This window comes from Oncorhynchus kisutch, linkage group LG10, assembly GCF_002021735.2.
Source record: "Oncorhynchus kisutch isolate 150728-3 linkage group LG10, Okis_V2, whole genome shotgun sequence".
Lineage (NCBI taxonomy): Eukaryota > Metazoa > Chordata > Actinopteri > Salmoniformes > Salmonidae > Oncorhynchus > Oncorhynchus kisutch.
Genome location: NC_034183.2, coordinates 49646388 through 49667361, shown reverse-complemented (window position 1 = coordinate 49667361; position 20974 = coordinate 49646388). Strand labels below are relative to the sequence as shown.

The window sequence follows — 20974 nt, the reverse complement described above, 5'->3', positions numbered from 1 at the left end:
GTTTCTGTGTCTCTGTGTGAATCTGGGTGTAACTCATTCCTCTGAATCTGTATCTGTGTTTCTGTGTCTTTGTGTGAAGCTGGGTGTGACTCGTTCCTCTGAATCTGTATCTGTGTTTCTGTGTCTCATTGTGAAGCTGGGTGTAACTCATTCCTTTGAATATATGTCTGTGTTTTTGTGTCTCTGTGTGTATCTTGGTGTAACTCGTTCCTTTGAACCTGTATCTGTGTTTCTCTGACTCTTTGTGAAGCTGGGTGTAAACTTGTTCCTTTGAACCTGTATCTGTGTTTCTCTGTCTCTGTGTGAAGCTGGGTGTAACTCATTCCTCTGAATCTATATCTGTGTTTCTGTGTCTCTTTGTGAAGCTGGGTGTAACTCGTTCCTTTGAACCTGTGTCTGTGTTTCTCTGTCTCTGTGTGAAGCTGGATGTAACTCATTCCTCTGAATCTGTATCTGTGTTTCCATGTCTCTTTGTGAAGTTGGGTGTAACCTGTTCCTCTGAATCTGTATCTGTGTTTCTGTGTTTCTGTGTGAAGCTGGGTGTAACTCATTCCTCTGAATCTGTATCTATGTTTCCGTGTCTCTGAGTGAAGCTGGGTGTAACTCATTCCTCTGAATCTGTATGTGTGATTCTGTGTCTCTGTGTGAAGCTGGGTGTAACTCATTCCTTTGAATTTGTGTCTTTGTTTCTGTGTCTCTATATGAATCTTGGTGTAACTCATTCCTCTAAATCTGTATCTGTGTTTCTGTGTTTCTGTGTGAAGCTGGGTGTAACTAATTTGTCTGAATCTGTATCTGTGTATCTGTATCTCTGTGTGAAGCTGGGTGTATCTAATTTCTCTGAATCTGTATCTGTGTCTCTGTATGAAGCTGGGTGTAACTTGTTCCTCTGAATCTCTGTCTGTGTTTCAGTGTCTCTGTATGAATCTTGGTGTAAACTCATTCCTCTGAATCTGTATCTGTGTTTCTGTGTTTATGTGTGAAGCTGGGTGTGACTCGTTCCTCTGAATCTGTATCTATGTTTCTGTGTCTCTGTGTCTCATTGTGAAGCTGGGTGTAACTCATTCCTCTGAATCTGTATCTATGTTTCTGTGTCTCTGTGTGAAGCAGGGTGTAACTCATTCCTCTGAATCTGTATCTGTGTTTCTGTGTCTCTGTATGAATCTTGGGGTAACTCATTCCTCTGAATCTGTATCTGTGTTTCTGTGTCTCTGTGTGAAGCTGGGTGTAACTCATTCCTCTGAATCTGTATCTGTGTTTCTGTGTCTCTGTATGAATCTTGGTGTAACTCCTTCCTCTGAATCTGTATCTGTGTTTCTGTGTCTCTTTGTGAAGCTGGGTGTAACTCATTCCTCTGAATCTGTATCTATGTTTCTGTGTCTCTGTGTGAAGCAGGGTGTAACTCCTTCCTCTGAATCTGTATCTGTGTTTCTGTGTCTCTGTGTGAAGCTGGGTGTGACTCGTTCCTCTGAATCTGTATCTGTGTTTCTGTGTCTCTGTGTATAGTGGTACCCCCCCAGGTCCTGGATACCCTGAGTGACAGCAACAGCTCCACCACCGCCAATGACCTGGACCTCATCTTCCTCAAGGGCATCATAGACAGCCCCGTGGTAAGTCAGAGAGAGAGAGAGACCTAGTATACATACAGTCAAACATGGCAGGATGTATTCACACACAGGCCTACACAGAGCCTTGTAGTGAGTCAGAGCAAGGTGAAATATGTAGGCCTAGTATGTAGCGTCACACACACCCATACACACACACACGCACACATATACACACACACGCACGCACGTGCACACACACACACACAAACACACACACACACGTACACACACACACACACACACACACACACACACACACACACACGCACACGCACACGAACCAGAGAGAGTGATTGAATAAGGCCCACAGTCCTAAAACCAAGAATTTCCAGTGCCAAAAATGCATAGCACATTCCCAGAAGCTATCACTCATTCAAGCCTTTACGAACTCACAACCCTGTATGGCAACAGAGACAATGCCATGTAAACTGACACCCTCCCTCTGAACATGCATTCTATAAAAGGTGAGAGGCATTACAGCATGTAATTGCAACTGATATCCCCCTTCTGCTGACATGCATTTTAGAAAAGGTGTTACGCATCAACCTTTGCAAATCCGTTAAATGATTTACCACCAAATGAAAATAGCAGGGAGAGCTGTATGTCATTGCAACTCTATCCATGTCTGAGGGGAAAAGGAAACCACAGCTGTAAACAAAGGAGACAGAAAGAGGAATCATTCAATTGCTTAGGAAATAAATAGGGTGTTTAGCCTTTTGTTCAATTAATGGTACCCAAGGAGAAGGGTTTTGCACCTTTCATTGAAGTCTTGCTCAGTGATTAAAGGGGAAGTGTCTGTGTACTGTTGCTGGAAATGCAGGGGGTTGGTTTGGAACAAAGGCTACTAAATCTTGCTCAGTGATTAAAGGGGACGTGTCTGGGTACTGTTGCTGGAAATGCAGGCGGTTGGTTTGGAACAAAGGCTACTAAGACACAGATCTTTTTTTAAAAGCACAACAGGTCTTTATCATTTTGTTATTCATTTATTCATGATTAGTTGGGGCAAGTCAATTAAATGATTTAAATTAGGCCATCTCTTGAAGAGGGTAATATAATCTCAAACTATGTCGACATCTGAGGATGTGGAACTGTCATGCCCCAGCACTAATGACTGCTGCTGGACCGCTTTGATGTCAGATGATGAGAGGAGTTACTCTCTCTCTCTCTCTCTCTCTCACACACACACACACACACACACACACACACACACACACACACACACACACACACACACACACACACACACACACACACACACACACACACACACACACACACACACACACACACACACACACACACACACACACTCGCTGGCTCTCCCCTACAGGGGAAATGAGAAGTGACAGCCCAGACTAAAATTAGCACTTCTAAGGGAGGCCTGACATATTGATTTGCCTTGAACCACAGTTTGTCAATGAATCCGATTTAAGGTGTAGGTGCACTACTTGTCCACCATGTGGCATGATTCCAAAAAAGTTCAAATTAAATTGGTCTGGCAGTGAGGCCCATATACTCTGTGTAGGTGGGTCACTTTGCCTTTAAGTGTTGATCCCAGTACAGATTTGCTAAATCCCTCTTCATGGTAAGTTTACGTTAAATAAGGATAGATGGATCCTAAATCTGCTCTTAAGACAACCACTGGGCTGGAAGCCTAAATTCCAGGCTCGTGCCAGATGCCACTCAGTCCCAGAACCCATGGTCGTGTCTGGACCGTCCCTTCAGTTGTTCATGTCCACTAATTCTCTCAATAATTACTTTCAAGCATCTGCTTTTACATTAAAGACATGATCAGCTGACTTTGAACTCATTTCCCTCTGTGAATGAACTTCAAAGAGAAAGTCAGCCAGGCAGTAAGGACATTTTGGGCGGATCTTGGAGACTCTGTGAAGTATTAATGGCTTCCACTCTATGTTGATGAAAAATACTTAATTAATCATATTAAAGTCAAAGAGAGCAAAAAAAAAGTTTTAATGATTTTGAAAGATTTTTATATATATTTTAAGGTGCAAAGTATGTGTACTTACTATTTTTAAAGAACCCCAAACCGTTCTGAAACATATTTATTTCCATCTTAATAACAGTATTGAGTAGCTTGGATGAATAAGGTGCCCAGAGTAAACTGCCTGCTACTCAGGCCCAATATATGCATATCATTAGTAGATTTGGATAGAAAACACTCTGACGTTTCTAAAACGGTTTGAATGATGTCTGTGAGTATAACAGAACTCATATAGCAGGCAAAAATCTGAGAAAGAAATTCAAATAGGAAGTGGGAAATCTGAGGTTTGTAGTTTTTCAACTCTTTGCCTATCGAATACACAGTGTCTATGGGGTCAAATTGCACTTCCTAAGGCTTCCACTAGATGTCAACAGTCTTTAGAACCTTGTTTGATGCTTCTACTGTGAAGGAGGGGGGAATGGGAGCTGAATGATTCAGTGGTCTGGCAGAGTGGCATGAGCTGGTCACGCGCGTTCACGTGAAAGTTAGCTTGAGTTCCATTTCATTTCTGAGGACAAAGGAATTCTCAGGTTGGAACATTATTGAAGATTTATGATAAAAACATTCTAAAGATTGATTCTATACTTCATTTGACATGCTTCTATAGACTGTAACTGTAAATTTGGATTACTGGACTAAACGTGTGAACAAAAAGGAGGTATTTGGACATAAATTATGGACTTTATCGAACAAATCAAACATTTATTGTGGAACTGGGATTCCTGGGAGTGCATTCTGATGAAGATCATCAAAGGTAAGTGAATATTTATAATGTTATTTCTGACTTCTGTTGACTCCACAACATGGCGGATATCTTTATGGCTTGATTTGGTTGTCTGAGCGCTGTACTCAGATTATTGCATGGTGTGCTTTTTCGGTAAAGGTCTTTTGAAATCTGACACAGCGGTTGCATTAAGGAGAAGTGTATCTATAATTCCATGCATAATAGTTGTATCTTTTATCAATGTTTATTATGAGTATTTCTGTAAATTGATGTGGCTCTCTGCAAAATCACCGGATGTTTTGGAACTACTAAACATAACGCGTCAATGTAAACTCAGATTTTTGTATATAAATATGATCTTTATCGAACAAAACATACATGTATTGTGTAACATGAAGTCCTATGAGTGTCATCTGACGAAGATCATCAAAGGTTAGTGATTAATTTGATCTTTATTTATGCTTTTTGTGACTCCTCTCTTTGGTTTGTCTTGATCTCAATACTTTACTCAATACTTTGACAGAGGTCAAACGTTTTCTGTAAGTCTTCACAAGGTTTTCACATACTGTTGCTGGTATTTTGGCCCATTCCTCCATGCAGATCTCCTCTAGAGCAGTGATGTTTTGGGGCTGTTGCTGGGCAACACAGACTTTCAACTCCCTCCAAAGATTTTCTATGGGGTTGAGATCTGGAGACTGGCTAGGCCACTCCAGGACCTTGAAATGCTTCGTTGCCCAGTCGGTGTGTTTGGGATCATTGTCATGCTGAAAGACCCAGACACGTTTCGTCTTCAATGCCCTTGCTGATGGAAGGAGGTTTTCACTCAGAATCTCACGATACATGGCCCCATTCTTTCCTTTACATGGATCAGTCGTCCTGGTCCCTTTGCAGAAAAACAGCCCCAAAGCATGATGTTTCCACCCCCATGCTTCACAGTAGGTATGGTGTTCTTTGGATGCAACTCAGCATTCTTTGTCCTCCAAACACGACGAGTTGAGTTTTTACCAAAAAGTTCCATTTTGGTTTCATCTGACCATATGATATGCCATATGATGATCTTCTTCTGGATCATCCAAATGCTCTCTAGCAAACTTCAGACGGGCCTGGACATGTACTGGCTTAAGCAGGAGGACACGTCTGGCACTGCAGGATTTGAGTCCCTGGCGGCGTAGTGTGTTACTGATGGTAGGCTTTGTTACTTTGGTCCCAGCTCTCTGCAGGTCATTCACTAGGTCCCCACGTGTGGTTCTGGGATTTATGCTCACCGTTCTTGTGATCATTTTGACCCCACTGGGTGAGATCTTGCGTGGAGCCCCAGATCAAGGGAGATTATCAGTGGTCTTGTATGTCTTCCATTTCCTAATAATTGCTCCCACAGTTGATTTCTTCAAACCAAGCTGCTTACCTATTGCAGATTCAGTCTTCCCAGCCTGGTGCAGGTCTACAATTTTGTTTCTGGTGTCCTTTGACAGCTCTTTGGTCCTGGCCATAATGGAGTTTGAGGTTGTGGACAGGTGTCTTTTATACTGATAACAAGTTCAAACAGGTGCTATTAATACAGGTAACGAGTGTGCCTCTTAAAGAAGAAGTTACAGGTCTGTGAGAGCCAGAAATCTTGCTTGTTTGTAGGTGACCAAATACTTATTTTCCACCATAATTTGCAAATAAATTCATTAAAAATCCTACAATGTGATTTTCTGGATTTTTTTTCTCATTTCGTCTGTTATAGTTGAAGTGTACCTATGATGACAATTACAGGCCTCTCTCATCTTTTTAAGTGGGAGAACTTGCACAATTGGTGGCTGACTAAATACTTTTTTGCCCCACTGTACACCTACATGGACGTGCAGAGTAGACACATCCTTCATCACATAATACACTATTTAGTCTTAAGGAAGTATTGCCTCGGTCTGCTGTCAATCTAATGTTCTTTCTCTGCCGACTGGTTCCCAGTCTCTGCTGGAGACCCATGACTCGGTGGCGTCCCAGGTGTGTGACACCCCTCCACCCAGCCCCTGTGCCTACATGGAGCCCCCCGTCAGCAACCAGCCTGTGCCCTCAGATACCGTCCGGATGGTGGGCATCCGCAAAGTAGCTGGTGAACACCTGGTTAGAACCACCTTGCTCTTTGTCTATCACCTATCTGTTATAGATAGCATGGCACCCAGAGTTTAGGTGTTTTAGTCAACTCTTACTCCTTTGGCTGAATCCCAAACAGGCTAGTGGTTTTAACCATAGTGTAAAATTGTGGTGTATTCTCATTCATGTCCTTTTTTCAGGAGAGGAAATTCCCATTATTTTGTCATTTTTAGATATTTTATTGAACATATTGGACATTGTAGAAGGACAATGATGAGAGGACAGAGTTCGTGCCAAAGTAGGAACATCCCACTCCACACATCCCCATTGGTTTATATGTTTTGAACCTGTTCAGGGCGTGACTTTCCGTGTGGAGGCGGGGGAGCTGGTGATTGCCAGGATCCTCCACGGAGGGATGATCGACCAGCAGGGTCTCCTCCACGCGGGTGACGTCATCAAGGAGGTGAATGGGAAGGAGGTGGGTGAGGACCCGAGGGTGCTGCAGGAGATGCTGCAGGATGCCAGCGGCAGTGTGGTGCTCAAGATCCTCCCCAGCTATCAGGAGGGCCACGTGCCAGGACAGGTACGAGCAATAAAGTACCAAGGCCCCAGACAAAGTACAAGTTAATAACAAACGATAACACATTTTTTTTGTTTTGGGGGGGTGGGGATAGTCCCATCTGTAGATGCTCAACAGACAATTAGTAACATTTTAACTAACTATCTACTAACCCTAACTTAACCCTTACCTTAACCTTAAGCCTTACCCTAACCTTAAGCCTTACCCTAACCCTTATTCTAAACCTAACCCTAACCATAACCTTAGCAAGGAGTTGCTTATCAACAGATCGTTTTTTGATTGTAGAGAATCTACAGATGGACAATCCAGACTATCAAAATGAAGTGTGATCTAACAAACTGCTAGTGGACAGGTAAGGGTTAACATACACAACACTTACTGTAACAGCATGCTACCAGCCCAACAGACAGGTTTAACAAGAGCCCCATGCCTCCAGACAGACGAGCCATAAGCCCCACAGACAGGTCCCCACTATTGTACCCAAATACTCATCTAGTGCCCTGCGGTAGGTAAATGCACTAATCTGCCCCTGCCAATGAACTTCAATCTACTACACAGTTTGCACATAATTTACTGGCTCTAAGAATATATACTTTGAGGGGTGGATTATGACAGTGTCACATTGTCTGCTAGTGTTCACCCCCTCTGGTTGTCATGGATACCACCAGGCAGAGGGCTGAGTAATCCCTTTATGTCATTTTGGGGGATTTCTTCCCTTTTATCTTCTCTCGGTCTGTGGCTGGTGGGCTGTGGAGGGGGGGTGGAAAGTTAGTCTGAAAGTCGTCAGCAGAAGGGTGTTATGGCTGCTGAGGAAGAGTTGATGTTTGCACTAGGCCTAATGTAGTTCATGGGAGGATTGTAGAAAGTGCTTTGTTTTCATGCATTCTTGTGAATTCTTGCCTGCTGTGATCAGCTGGAATACTGTATACGGCTTTATACTCTGAATGCACATACGGAGGGCTCTAGAGCAAAAATGGCCACTTCGATAAACATTTGATTTATTTTCCCATTATTTAACCCGGGGTAGGCTAGTTCAAGTTCTCATTTATAACTGCGACCTGGCCAAGATAAAGCAAAGCAGTGCGACACAGACAACAACACAGAGTTACACATGGATTAAACAGACATACAGTCAATAACACAATAGGAAAGGGCTATACAGTGTGTGCAAATGAGGTAGGATAACGGAGGTAAGGCAATGCATAGGTCATAGTGGCGAAATAATTACAACATAGCAATGAAACACTGGAGTGATAGATGTGCAGATGTATTTAAGTTTAAATGTAGACTTTGCAAGTTGGAAATGTGCACGACTCAAGCTTCTCCTTTTGAATTTGGCACGAAATGTTCAACACTATCCAACAGTAACAGACTCGTAACCATCTGGATGTATCGACTTCCTGTTCCCCACAGGTGTTTGTGAAGTGTCACTATGACTATGACCCGGCCACTGACAACCTGATCCCGTGTAAAGAGGCGGGGCTTAAGTTCTACACCGGTGACATCCTGCAGATCGTCAATCAGGGTGACCTCAACTGGTGGCAGGTGGGTCCATAGGGATTATTTTGCCATGTACTGTATGTAACACACATTGTTTTGTGTATTGCTTCTGCTGTCAATACTATCACCTCTATATTTGGCTACTCGTTCCTATCGGTAAACGGTGTGCGTGCTGGGGGGTCTAAGTATTGATGAGAGGTTCATCCTGTGGGTCTGTCAGGCTCGTCGTTGTGTGGAGGGAGGCAGTGCTGGGCTGATCCCCAGTCAGCTGCTGGAGGAGAAGAGAAAAGCCTTTGTCAAGAGAGACGTGGAGCTAGCTCCCCCAGGTAGGACCCTATGCATATGTAACAGTATAGCAGACATCTTAAATCAGCTTTCTTTCATTTGTTTTCTGCCGTGCAAAATATGCAGAAAGCTATGTATTGGGGAGGCAGGTAGCCTAGTTGTTAGAGCAATTGGATGATATATAACCTAGCTATGGCAGCTATTAGTTTACTATAGCACAAGTCGGCTTTGTTGGTTGATGTCTCTCGTCTCTCCCTCCCTCCACCCTGTGTCACTTGCTCACATTAACACACTCCCTCCCACACCGGCTAGAGCGAAACCTCTCCCTCCTCTCCCTCTTTGCGTGATCAGCTCCGGGTTAATAAAGTAGATTTAAATTTACTCGGATCGAGTCAGCATCCAGGTCTATACTGAATGGGTCTAGTTGTCCTCGGGTCCGTTCAGAACGGGTCTCTTTATTTAAAACAAATATTTATGCATATTGGGTCCGGGTGGGAAAGCCCCAGGTCCATTTCGGAATGTTTCCATCTTTTTGTACCCATGATCTCTACTTGGCATTGTTGTATACTGCCCCCTAGTGTAAAAATCTAATGAATGATCAATAAGAAAACCATGTGAATACCTGTGGATACATGTGGATAGATGGAGTTTGTATGGGATCATGTTTGTGTGGGATTATGTTTGTATGGGATCATCGTTGTTTACATGTGTGTTATTGTGACAGGAAACCTTTGTACTGGATTGGCGGGAAAGAACAAGAAGAAAAAGATGATGTATCTAACCACTAAGAATGCAGGTGGGAATTCTATGAATACTGAGAATTTTCTGTAGGTTACATTGAAAGGTTGACACATAAATAAAGCTATCAATTTGTCACTGTATTTCTCTGTCTTTATCTGTCATTGTTTTTATTCACCCCCCCCCCCCTCTCTCTCTCTCTCTCTCTGTCTCTGTCTCTCTGTTTCTGTCTCTGTCTCTCTCTCTATCTCTCTATTTCTCTATCTCTTAGACTTTGACAGGCATGAGTTACTGATCTATGAGGATGTTGCCAAGGTGCCTCCGTTCCGCAGGAAGACGTTGGTTCTGATTGGTGCTTTGGGAGTGGGCCGACGCAGCCTGAAGAACAAACTGCTGCTGTCTGACCCACAGCACTACGGCACCACCATCCCCCGTGAGTGTTGCTAACGCTAACTTTCCAACTAATTAACAACAACAACAAAAATGCTAACATGCTAAAGCTAGCTGTTGATGTAGAGTTCTGACAATCCAAGAATGTTCTTTGGATTTTTGGATTGAATCCATTGTGTTAGGACACCTTCATACAGTAACTAGTGATTGTTGAAATAGTTTCCAGCAAGTCGCTCTGGATGAGATTGTCTGCTAAATAACTAAAATGTAGATGATATTCTTGCCTCCTCCAGACACCTCCAGAAAGCCAAAGTTAGGGGAGCGGGATGGCCAGATGTATGCCTTCACCTCGCGGAGCAAGATGGAGGTAGACATCAAGAACGGTCGCTACCTGGAGCATGGCGAGTACGACGGCAATCTCTACGGCACCAAGATGGACTCCATCCATGAGGTGGTGGAGGCCGGTCGCATCTGTGTACTGGACGCCAATCCTCAGGTAGGAGCGATTGGCCACATTGTGACCTCACACACCACAATCTGGAGCCCTATATGGGTGAACTCAAGGTTTTAACAGTTACAGACATTGGTACCTCTTACAGACATTGTTTTCCTTGCACTACTTCCAGGCCTTGAAGGTACTGTGGACGTCTGAGTTCCTGCCTTACGTGGTGTTCATCGAGGCCCCTGATTTTGAGGTCCTCAAGGCCATGAACCAGTCGGCCATCGAGACTGGAGTCGTCACCAAGCAGCTGACGGTAAGCACTAGGGTGAAGCCAAACAGAGGATAATGACTGAATGGATAATGACTGACAGCTACTGACTATGTCTTTCATTCAGGAAGACCAACATGCCTCACTTTGTTTAGCCATTATACACTGAGTATACAAAACATTAAGGACACCTACTCTTTCCATGACATAGTCTGACCAGGTGAAAGCTATGATCCCTTATTGACGTCACCTGTTAAATCCACATCAATCAGTGTAGATGAAGGGGCGGAGACACAGTTAAAGAAGGATTTTTAAGCCTTGGAACAATTGAGAAATAGATTGTGTATGTGTGCAATTCAGAGGGTGAACGGGAAAGAAAAAACATTTAAGTGCCTTTGAATGGGGTATGGTAGTAGGTGCCAGGCACATTGGTTTGTGTCAAGAACTGCAATGCTGCTGGATTTTTCACGCTGTCTCCCGTGTGTATCAAGAATGGCCCACCACCTAAAGGACATCCATCCAAATTCACAGATTTTTTTTGTCAAAAATGAGTGAGCCACATTTAATAGATCTTCAGATGGTTCTTTATACTGTACATCTGTGAAGTTAGATTTTTTTTAAAGTACAAGTGGAAAAAAAAGTCAAAACTAGAAAGTTCGAACTGCATGAACCCATTTGAACCTGGAGCTATCCAATCACAAGCCTGAACAAATGCAGACGGACGAATCAGGACGTGTCTTTGCCGACAACACTGTCAGAAATGTCAGAAGTAAACGATGTCACATCGTTGTTCAGTGACGACAGTCATTCGTCTGATGATCATAATGCATTTCTTGATGTACTTGAGGACGTATTCTGACTTTATCTGGGTACAATAGTGTTATTCTATCATTTATATATTCAAATAGCAACAGTGAACATGACTAGTTCAGGTAGAACTATGCTTTGCACTGATAGAACGTTATAGACCCAAGGCCACAACTTGCTGTAAAGCTGAAACGCCCAAACGTTGCTCAATAGCTGCATGTCTACATGTCTATTGGCGCCTCATAAACATAACTAATTAGCTTGTGCCGGGCCTCTTCCCTTCCTGTTACTCTAAGTTCTATCAACCTCCGTCTTTGTTCTCTGTAGGACTCAGAGCTAAAGAGAACAGTGGACGAGAGCCCTCGCATCCAGACGGCCTACGGACACTACTTTGACCTCACCATCGTCAACGACAACCTGGACGAGAGCTACAAGAACCTGAAGGCAGCTCTGGAGAAGGTCTCTGCTACCCAGCAGTGGGTCCCAGTCACCTGGGTCTTCTAGTGAGAGACAGAAGGACAAGAGGCTGGTGTTGAACACTTGTTCTCTCATTCGTCAACACAAGACATCCGATGATGCTGTCTGGCTCATCATCACAGTGACCTCTGGACCTCTGACCTTTGGACCCCATACATAAGACTGAACTGACAGCATTCTTTTTGCTGTGTACATATTGCTTTTGGAAATTTGTCGACAAAACGTCAAGGATTTTCTTGTTTGGACATTATGTGATTCTGGTGTGTGTGTGTGTGCATGTGTGTGTGTCTGTGTGTGCGTGCATTCGTGTGGTTGCAGAGTGTCTTAACCATAATCATGTTCGGTACATTGATTCTTTAGGTCAGCAGTAGTTTGTCTATGTTTACATGAATCATTAAATGGACATTCAGAATACACACACACACACACACAGCCAGCTGTCTTATTCCCCAAATTCTATTTTTATTACCAAATTCTATTTCTTGTACGGGGAGTTCAAGTTGAAACCCTTTTTGACACCTACTGTTGAGTACTTCTTTTTTCTATCGTTTCAAAAACGCAAGACGCTGAGGTGTGAACATAAAACATTCAAATAATTTGAAGATAGCATGTAGATACACAGAGAGATGTGTATGACAGATAGACTGTAAATACAACCTTTATTTATGTGACCACACGGGCACTTTCTATGTGTTTTTGATGTGTCGAAAGCCTTCTTTCTATTTTATTAAAAATAAAATACTATTTCCACCCAGGTCTGCTGTACAGTACAGTACACACCAATTTGACAAATTAACATCTCCATATTTTTACACGATGGGTTGCTTGATGTTGGTTACAAAGAAGGCCTTCTGGCGCCATTCATCAGGCCTTCTGGGTAACCAACAGCAAGGAACCCATCAAGTAAAACTCTGGAGCCATTTTACTTGTTCAACTGGGCAGACCTCTTTATTACACTTTCGCAACAGAGGACCTTGTGATGCAGTAGTACAGGATGCGTGGTCTATTGGGTCAGTTGAAATTGATGCACCCCAGGCTTTGGGAAATTTGGTGATAATTCGTTTGGGAAAGAGAAAGCTAAAGGCACTAGACACGAAACAGAAGAAAACAGAGGATGTACTACTTCTCCAATAGGATACGCTTGTTTTTGTTTTCTGTTGCGAAACATTTAGCTATAATGTGCCCTAATAAATATGACCCTGGAAACTCCAGAGGAATGACACACGACACACAACAATGACAAGTTTGTGTACTCCCGATGAGTGTAAGGTCATAGGCTCTTATTTTTAGTATGGTTTCTACATTCCATGATGCTCACATGTATCCATGGCATTTTCAAACACCAAGAATATGAGTTTGGAGATTTCAATTAGATGAATTCATGATTGAACAATTTCAAGATGCCTCTGTATTTGACTGTGTATCAGTCACCGTTTCTAGATGTACTGTAAATGACAGACTGTGAATGTAGATAGACAATAGACTAGAGGCAAACGCTAACTACAGTAACAGTGTATTGTTTAAAGGAAAATTAACTATGCATTTGATGATGCGCACAATTAAATTCTTAAAATCAATGAGACCAAATTGGCGTCTGATTCTGTGGAAGGATCCATTTTTTATTTAACCTTTATTTAACTAGGCACGTCAGTTAATATCAAATTCTTATTTACAATGACGGTCTAGGAACAGAACCGCCTTGTTCGGGGGCAGAACAATAGATGTTTGTTTTAACCTTGTCACCTCGGGGGATTCCATCTAGCAACCTTTCGGTTACTGGCCCAACGTTCTAACCACTAGACTACCTGCCACCCCATAGCATCCCATTAAAGCTACATTTATTAGGGGGTTTAAGAAACAGCAGAAACTCTCCCACTTTTTAGGCCCACGTGCAAGGGTTTTCCAGTGTTAAGAACACATGTGGTAGCCCAAGCACATGATAACGTACTATTGGTAGGCCTATCAGGAGGATATGCATTCCACGCCATAATGACCTCATCTGACTCCATTTTCCACTGTCACTAAAAAGAATGGATTGTTCCAACTGATATTAAATGAAACTAGCATCACATATTAGATTATCAATGCCTCGTCAGATAATACTGATAGAAACAGTTCCCCTGTGTTTCTAAGAGCCCTGCCCATTGTCACTCCTCATCCCCAAAGGCCAAAGCACAAATGGTGGGTGATTTAGATGATTTAATCATCTGTGTTATATATATCATTCTCTTCTTTCTTTCCATCCCTCAGTTCCCCCAACTGCTTCAACCTTCAGTCTCTTCCGCAACAGACAGGGAATCTCTTTGCCTTTGTAGGTCAAAGGTGGCCAGGTGTCTTTAGGATATTTTCCAGCTCAGGACATTCAGCCATCTACCAACCAACAAGCACAATACTAAAAACAGTTCCAGCAAGCGTAGGTGTTTCCTTCAGGACGTGACAGATAACCGTGCTCCCTGTGCCTCTAACCTCCTGCCGAACTGTCCACGATGTGGCCAGTGCTGTTTGGTGTGTTCACTGCTTTGGCGGTGGCCTGGGTGACCGTCTACATTCTAAATTATTCCAAGAGAAAGAGAGTCTTTTCCCAGGAGTGCCTGCGACCACCGGGGCCATTGGTGACCGACAAGAAGCAGAGAGATGAGGTGCTGAAGAAAGGTGAGTTGTCAATGGTACAGGACTCAATGTTGTTGATGATGCTAGGTTTGCTGACATTTTGACTAAGTAAGATGGGGGAATTAGTTAGCTGTGTTTTTGAACTGCTGTTGAAAATGACACCGTGCTATGAATAGAAGAGACAGGAATATATCCATCTCTGGATTGGGTTACTGTATACATATAACGTCAAACATTGATCTGTTACTGTTGTGTTGATGTCTGACAAGGCCATATCTAATATAATGTAGGCTTCAACATTATGTGCTTAAACAATGAATGGTTATTTGACAGCAATACCCTGAACTTGACAAGGGTTACAAATATGACCTAAGCATTTGAATGAAATATTAAAACAACGGGTGTGAGGCATGTGCATGGTGTGACAAACGTAGCAGCTCTTGGAAATATTACAGTGTGGATGACGAAAAAGGAAAAAGTGCATCCACGTTGCCTGACGCATCCGCCAGTCTTCCCAATTAGATGGTCGACTCCCCGGTGATTGTCTGTCTAAATCACATTGATGTTATTCTGAGTGATTGTTTTTTTAGAATCGACTTCAACGCCAACATGTGAAAATGAACCGAGCAGAAAGTACACACAAACACACTTCACTTTTACGAATAGGATATCCTCTTTTCTGCCTATATCTATGATGATATTAACCCCCCCCCCCTCCCCCTATCAACATTTCCAGGTTTCAGAGTGGACCGTGTCCCGGAGAACCTTGACGCTATAGTGATTGGCAGCGGTATCGGGGGGCTGACAGCAGCAGCGGTTCTAGCCAAAGCAGGGAAGAGGGTTGTGGTTCTAGAGCAGCATGACCAGGCTGGAGGGTGCACTCACACCTTTGAGAACCAGGGCTTTGAGTTTGACGTAGGTAAGAGCCACTGTGACAGAACCGCCCATGGACCACACTCAATGAGGCCTTAAAGTGCATATAACTCAAGTTGTTCGGGCTAGTAAGGTTATTCGTGTTTGTTAATCTCGGGGGAAAAAGCAGAACTTGTTTCATTGAGAATTTACAAAGCGAAAACTAGTCTCTGGTGGGTGGTGACAGACGGCCAGAGGCCAGTGCTCCACGCAAGAGTTGGTTCAGGGCTGCAGAGATGAAGCAAAATGAAATGGCGAGTGGTGTTTGATGAACTCAATCTCGGCACAGTCATGAGGGAGGATCATTGGGCAGGATAAGCTTCTAATACATGCACAAATGATCCAGCAAATATTCTCTCGCCACCTCTACCCCCTCCCTCTGTCAGGGATCCACTACCTGGGCCAGCTCCATGAGAACAGCATGTTTCGTGTGGCTCTGGACCAGATCAGTGAGGGCCAGATCCAGTTCAACAGGTTGGAGCAGCACTTTGACACACTGATCCTAGGTCAGGGTGAAGACCGCAGGGACTACCACATCCTCTCTGGGAAGACGGAGATGGCTGAGAGCCTGAAGAGGCAGTTTCCTGATGATGTGGAGGCCTTGAATGAATATTTCAAGTATATGAAGGTAGTGTGTGTGTGTGTGTGTGTGTGTGTGTGTGTGTGTGTGTGTGTGTGTGTGTGTGTGTGTGTGTGTGTGTGTGTGTGTGTGTGTGTGTGTGTTTTTAATTTTATTTTACCTTTATTTTACTAGGCAAGTCAGTTAAGAACAAATTCTTATTTTCAATGACGGCCTAGGAACAGTGGGTTAACTGCCTGTTCAGGGGCAGAACGACAGATTTGTACCTTGTCAGCTCGGGGATTCGAACTTGCAACCTTTCGGTTACTAGTCCAATGTGTGTGTGTGTGCATGCGTGCATGTGTTTGTGTTTGCGTGTGTGTGATCGTAACCCCTCTCATGTCATCCCCATGCTGCAGAAGGCAGCTCGTCGTATCAATCTCCTGGCCGGCCTCAAGATGATGCCCATGTGGCTGGTAGACTTCCTGGCTCGGACCGGCCTATTAGAGCGCATCTCCTCAGTGTTCCGCATGGCCATCACCAAACACACAGAGAAGATGGCCACTCTGACCAAGAACAAAGACCTGCACGCCCTCTCCGCATACCTCTTCTATGGTCAGTCCCTATACACATCCACTCCCAGTGTGAATTCCAATACTTTTTCATTGGACAACTATTTTCCCGAACTAAACTGACACACTCTTGCTAGTTTACAACATAGTCCTAGAACACACAATTGAGTGCTCTTCTGTCCTTCTTGGATGTAGAGCCTGTGGTTACATTTCTCTCTCTCTCTGCATGTTCTGTAATGTAGTGGTTTGGGGGTCCCTGGGGGAAAAAGGTTGGCAACCCCTGCTCTAATGTGAAATGTAACTGTTTCCCCTGTGGGTAGGTGTTCCCCCTAAGGAATCCAGTTTCCTAATGAATACTCTACTGCTGCAGCACTATAAGAGGGGAGCCTACTACCCCATTGGAGGGGCCAGTGAGATCGCCTTCCACATCATCCCAGTCATCCGGAAGGCAGGTGGCGCTGTGCTGGTCAGAGCCCCTGTACAGACGGTCCTTCTGAATGAGGAGGGCTCAGCGTATGGTCAGTATCTAGTTCCGGGGGGAAAGCACTAAATCAATGACTCATTGTACTATTAGATATGCTTACTGTTGACCGTCTTCCATGGGAATCTTTGGCTTTACATTAGACTCGTTGCAAAGTGAGTTGTTGGTCTATGTCCACTGACCTCTGGTTGACCCCTGGTTGTCAGGTGTGACGGTGAGGAAAGGTCAGGAGGAGGTGGAGGTGTTGGCTCCAGTAGTCATCTCCAACGCTGGCATCTTCAACACCTTTGAGAAGTTCCTGCCCCCAGAGATACAGGCCAAGCCGGGTGAGTGGGGGCAGTCATGAATTGTACTGAACTCTAGCCATGCTGAACTTGAAACTGAAACAGGTTGAAACATGAGGAAACGTGACGAGTAGACAGTGTCGGACTGATTTGGACTAATCAGATGTGTTCTATGTTCCCAGACATCCAGGCCCTGCTGGGGAGGATGCAGCATGGAATGGGCAACTTCCTGGTGTTTGTGGGTCTGGACGGCACGAAGGAGGAGCTGGGCATCACCTCTATGAACTACTGGATGTACAAAGAAAACGACCTGGACACACTGTTAGTACAGTAGCGGGTCTCTTGAATTGTATTCTCTTTGATTCTGTCACTCGCTCGTTCATTTGGTCTTTGTTCGTTCTGTAGCGAAATACAGTACGACATTTGTGTTCTTATTGTGTTCTATTTAATTCAGGGATGGGCAACTCCAGTCATTGGGGGGCCTGATTGGTGTTACACTTTTGCCCCAGCCAGCCCCAGCTAAAACCCCTGACTCCAGTAATCAGCTAATCACGATCTTCAGTGTAGAATGCAACTCGTTTCATGAGCTGTGTTTGCTAGGGATGGGGGAAAGGTGTGACACCCGTAGCTGTGGGAAGTAGGGATGCTGAGGGTGCTGCAGCATCCCCTGACAAATCAGAATGAAATAATATAATATACAGATAAATTAAATCAAAATGTTTCCACGCCAAATGAGTGCACTAGGCCTTAATTACTTACTCCTGTATGTGCAGAGAAAATGAAATGAAATGAACTGCACTTTGTGAAATCCCTTGCACTTTTGAGGGCCTAACCACAGTATTACATGCCTTCACTTTTAAATCACATGTAGACTTATTTCAGCGTGTTTTGATTGTAGGATGGAGCGCTACAGCTCTCTGAGCCGAGAGGAGGTGGTGGGGAACATCCCCATGATGTTCATTCATTCCCCCTCTGCCAAAGACCCCACCTCCGGTACCCGCCATCCAGGTAGCTGCCTCAACAACACACACCCGCACCAATGATAAATCAATCCAATTTCATTTGTCACATGCTTCGTAAAAACAACAGCTGTAGACCAACAGTGAAACCCTTCCTATATAGAATATAACGCCGTATTTGAAATTCATAGAGCACCCATCACACCAACAGAAACACCGAAAAGACAGAGTAAAGTGTAATATATGGAATAAAACATTTGAGATGAGCAGTGATGATCGGTACTTCAATGCTGCTGAAGGTCGATTTTCACCCCCCCCCAAAAAAAAAAGGAAATAGTTTCACGTATTAATTATGAGAGAGAGTTTTTATAGCTCAAATGATTGTGTTCTAAGACTCTCTCTCCACCTCCCAACAGGGAAGTCCTGTATGACTCTGTTGACCATGGCCAAGTTTGAGTGGTTTGAGGACTGGAAAGATACCAAGATAAACAAGAGAGGGCCCGATTACGAAGACCTGAAGATGAGCATGGCCAAGGAGCTCCTAGACTGGGCACTGGTTGTCTTCCCTCAGCTCAGGGATAAGGTACTTTGAAAATATAGCGTAATTTGAGCAAAATACACGGTCATATTCAATTTACTGATGTATTAAGTAGAGTAGAGTTTCTTTGACAATCCAAAGAGGCAATTCGTTATCACACCCATTGTGCTTGGAATCAAGTCTTCTTTGAGGCAATAATGTCATCCAATTGTAATGTCTCATACCTGCTGGCTGTCTCTGTACCTACCAGCACAAGGTGTTGAAAATACGTATTTTTGGTTGAAAGATGTTGAAAAACCGTCTTTCAACCGAGTTTGCTCACTGGGTACCTTGTGTCTCGCTATAGGTGGTGTATATGGAGGCTTCCACTCCCCTGACCAACATGCACTACTTGGGCGCCCCGCGTGGGGAGATGTATGGGGCTGAACACAACCTGGACCGCTTCAGCCCGGAGACGGTGGCCAGAACCCGGCCCCCCACCCCTGTTAAGGGACTCTACCTCACCGGTGAGAAAGAAATGGGTCACTGTGGTAGTATTTGAGTTGTTTTTGAGTACATTGGTCACAAAGGCACAAGGTGATGCTTGACTGTGGCAGTTCTATGAGTTACTCAGCAGCGTAACATGCAAGAACTGAAAGTCATTTTAAGGTGCTACCATAGATAATACTGTTTCTGATCTATTCTAAATGGTTCTACACATTGTTCAAACCTACTGTCAGTAGTTTTCATATCAGCAAACCCTTTGTTTATCTTGTTCTGAACCCCAGGCCAGGACGTGTTCTGTAACGGGATGGCCGGTGCTCTGCACGGAGGAATCCTGTGTGCCTCGACAGTTCTGGACCGTATTCTCTACATGGACCTCCTAGCGCTGAAGAAACAGCTCAAAAAGCAGACTCGTGAAAAGGCTCGTAACAAGGCCTGAGAAACTATTTGGACACAGCACTGACCACAGTCAAAATCATTACATAAACCAATACCGTGTAGGCTATTGCATACAGTATGTCACATTTCTTCACCCTATCTATGACCCTGTCTATGACCCTGTCTATCACCCTGTCTATGACCCTGTCTATCACCCTGTCTATCACCTTGTCTATGACCCTGTCTATCACCCTGTCTATGACCCTGTCTATGACCCTGTCTATGACCCTGTCTATGACCCTGTCTATCACCCTGTCTATAACCCTGTCTATCACCCTGTCTATAACCCTGTCTATGACCCTGTCTATGACCCTGTCTATGACCCTGTCTATCACCCTGTCTATGACCCTGTCTATCACCCTGTCTATGACCCTGTCTATGACCCTATCTATGACCCTGTCTATGACCCTGTCTATGACCCTGTCTATGACCCTGTCTAGGACCCTGTCTATGACCCTGTCTATCACCCTGTCTATGACCCTGTCTATGACCCTGTCTATGACCCTGTCTATGACCATGTCTATCACCCTGTCTATATGACCCTGTCTATCACCCTGTCTATCACCATGTCTATCACCATGTCTATCACCCTGTCTATGACCCTGTCTATCACCCTGTCTATGACCCTGTCTATCACCCTGTCTATGACCCTGTCTATCACCCTGTCTATGACCCTGTCTATCACCCTGTCTATGACCCTGTCTATCAGTTTCATGTAACAGTACCATGTTGTCTTATATTGAATGAAAATACGGTGTCTTTATTTCTTACCTGTTATGGTTACACGTTGCCATCTCTTTAGCTTTGTTTAATGATGTTCGGAAAAAAAGTGACATCGCTGGATTCCTCACAGTCGTAAATGATTGCTACTCTTTAGTCAGATCGCAGGCAGAAACATGGGTGTGTTTTATGTTTCGTTTCCATTGAAGTGCTTCTGTGGGATAGACAACTCATTAAGGTGCACTTTGCACACCCCCCCCCCCCCCCCTCCACTGCGGGTAGTTTCAACCAGATTATGTACAAATAATACTTGTTACAATCCATTGTAACCAAGTAATGCTGTTACTGTAGTACCTATCACTGTTACACTGTGCTTACACTGCTGTACGTTTTGCACCTAGTACTGTAGACAGACACCAGGTAGGTTTCAGCTTGTCCTGTTCTATCGACTCAAATGGCAGATAGGAGAAAATAAGTCACTCTCACTGCACCTGACGTCTCAGTACAAACACTATGCTG

At 44.0% G+C, this 20974-nt stretch overlaps 2 protein-coding genes across 3 annotated transcripts in view; both read left to right on the top strand.

Annotated features, from left to right (window-relative positions):
* LOC109897574 (MAGUK p55 subfamily member 2-like) overlaps nucleotides 1–13476 on the top strand; it is a 34592-nt gene extending 21116 nt beyond the window's left edge. For both annotated transcript variants that reach the window (XM_031833877.1, XM_031833876.1), the window contains 10 exons: nucleotides 1507–1610; nucleotides 6287–6442; nucleotides 6768–6995; nucleotides 8406–8537; nucleotides 8713–8818; nucleotides 9502–9573; nucleotides 9787–9948; nucleotides 10199–10401; nucleotides 10532–10660; nucleotides 11750–13476. In XM_031833877.1, the coding sequence (XP_031689737.1) occupies nucleotides 1507–1610; nucleotides 6287–6442; nucleotides 6768–6995; nucleotides 8406–8537; nucleotides 8713–8818; nucleotides 9502–9573; nucleotides 9787–9948; nucleotides 10199–10401; nucleotides 10532–10660; nucleotides 11750–11926 (1469 nt within the window). In that variant the 3' untranslated portion in view covers nucleotides 11927–13476. The remainder of the gene's footprint in view (nucleotides 1–1506; nucleotides 1611–6286; nucleotides 6443–6767; nucleotides 6996–8405; nucleotides 8538–8712; nucleotides 8819–9501; nucleotides 9574–9786; nucleotides 9949–10198; nucleotides 10402–10531; nucleotides 10661–11749) is intronic.
* Nucleotides 13477–13611: 135 nt separating this feature from the next.
* Nucleotides 13612–20720, top strand: LOC109897267 (all-trans-retinol 13,14-reductase). Its single transcript, XM_031834970.1, has 12 exons — nucleotides 13612–14551; nucleotides 15246–15428; nucleotides 15808–16056; nucleotides 16407–16595; nucleotides 16873–17070; nucleotides 17240–17359; nucleotides 17500–17638; nucleotides 17772–17930; nucleotides 18216–18325; nucleotides 18693–18859; nucleotides 19161–19320; nucleotides 19582–20720. Exons 1-12 carry the CDS (start codon nucleotides 14386–14388, stop codon nucleotides 19734–19736), a joined length of 1995 nt encoding a protein of 664 aa, XP_031690830.1. The 5' UTR covers nucleotides 13612–14385; the 3' UTR covers nucleotides 19737–20720.
* The last annotated feature ends 254 nt before the right edge of the window (nucleotides 20721–20974 follow it).

Bases quoted from the DNA above. Each gene is read 5' to 3' on its own strand.
- LOC109897267 (XM_031834970.1), top strand. From the start codon at position 14,386: ATGTGGCCAGTGCTGTTTGGTGTGTTCACTGCTTTGGCGGTGGCCTGG. The intron at 17,931-18,215 runs GTGTGACACCCG...TTTTGATTGTAG, and splicing joins TTGCTAGGGATGGGGGAAAG to GATGGAGCGCTACAGCTCTC. The intron at 18,326-18,692 runs GTAGCTGCCTCA...ACCTCCCAACAG, and splicing joins CTCCGGTACCCGCCATCCAG to GGAAGTCCTGTATGACTCTG.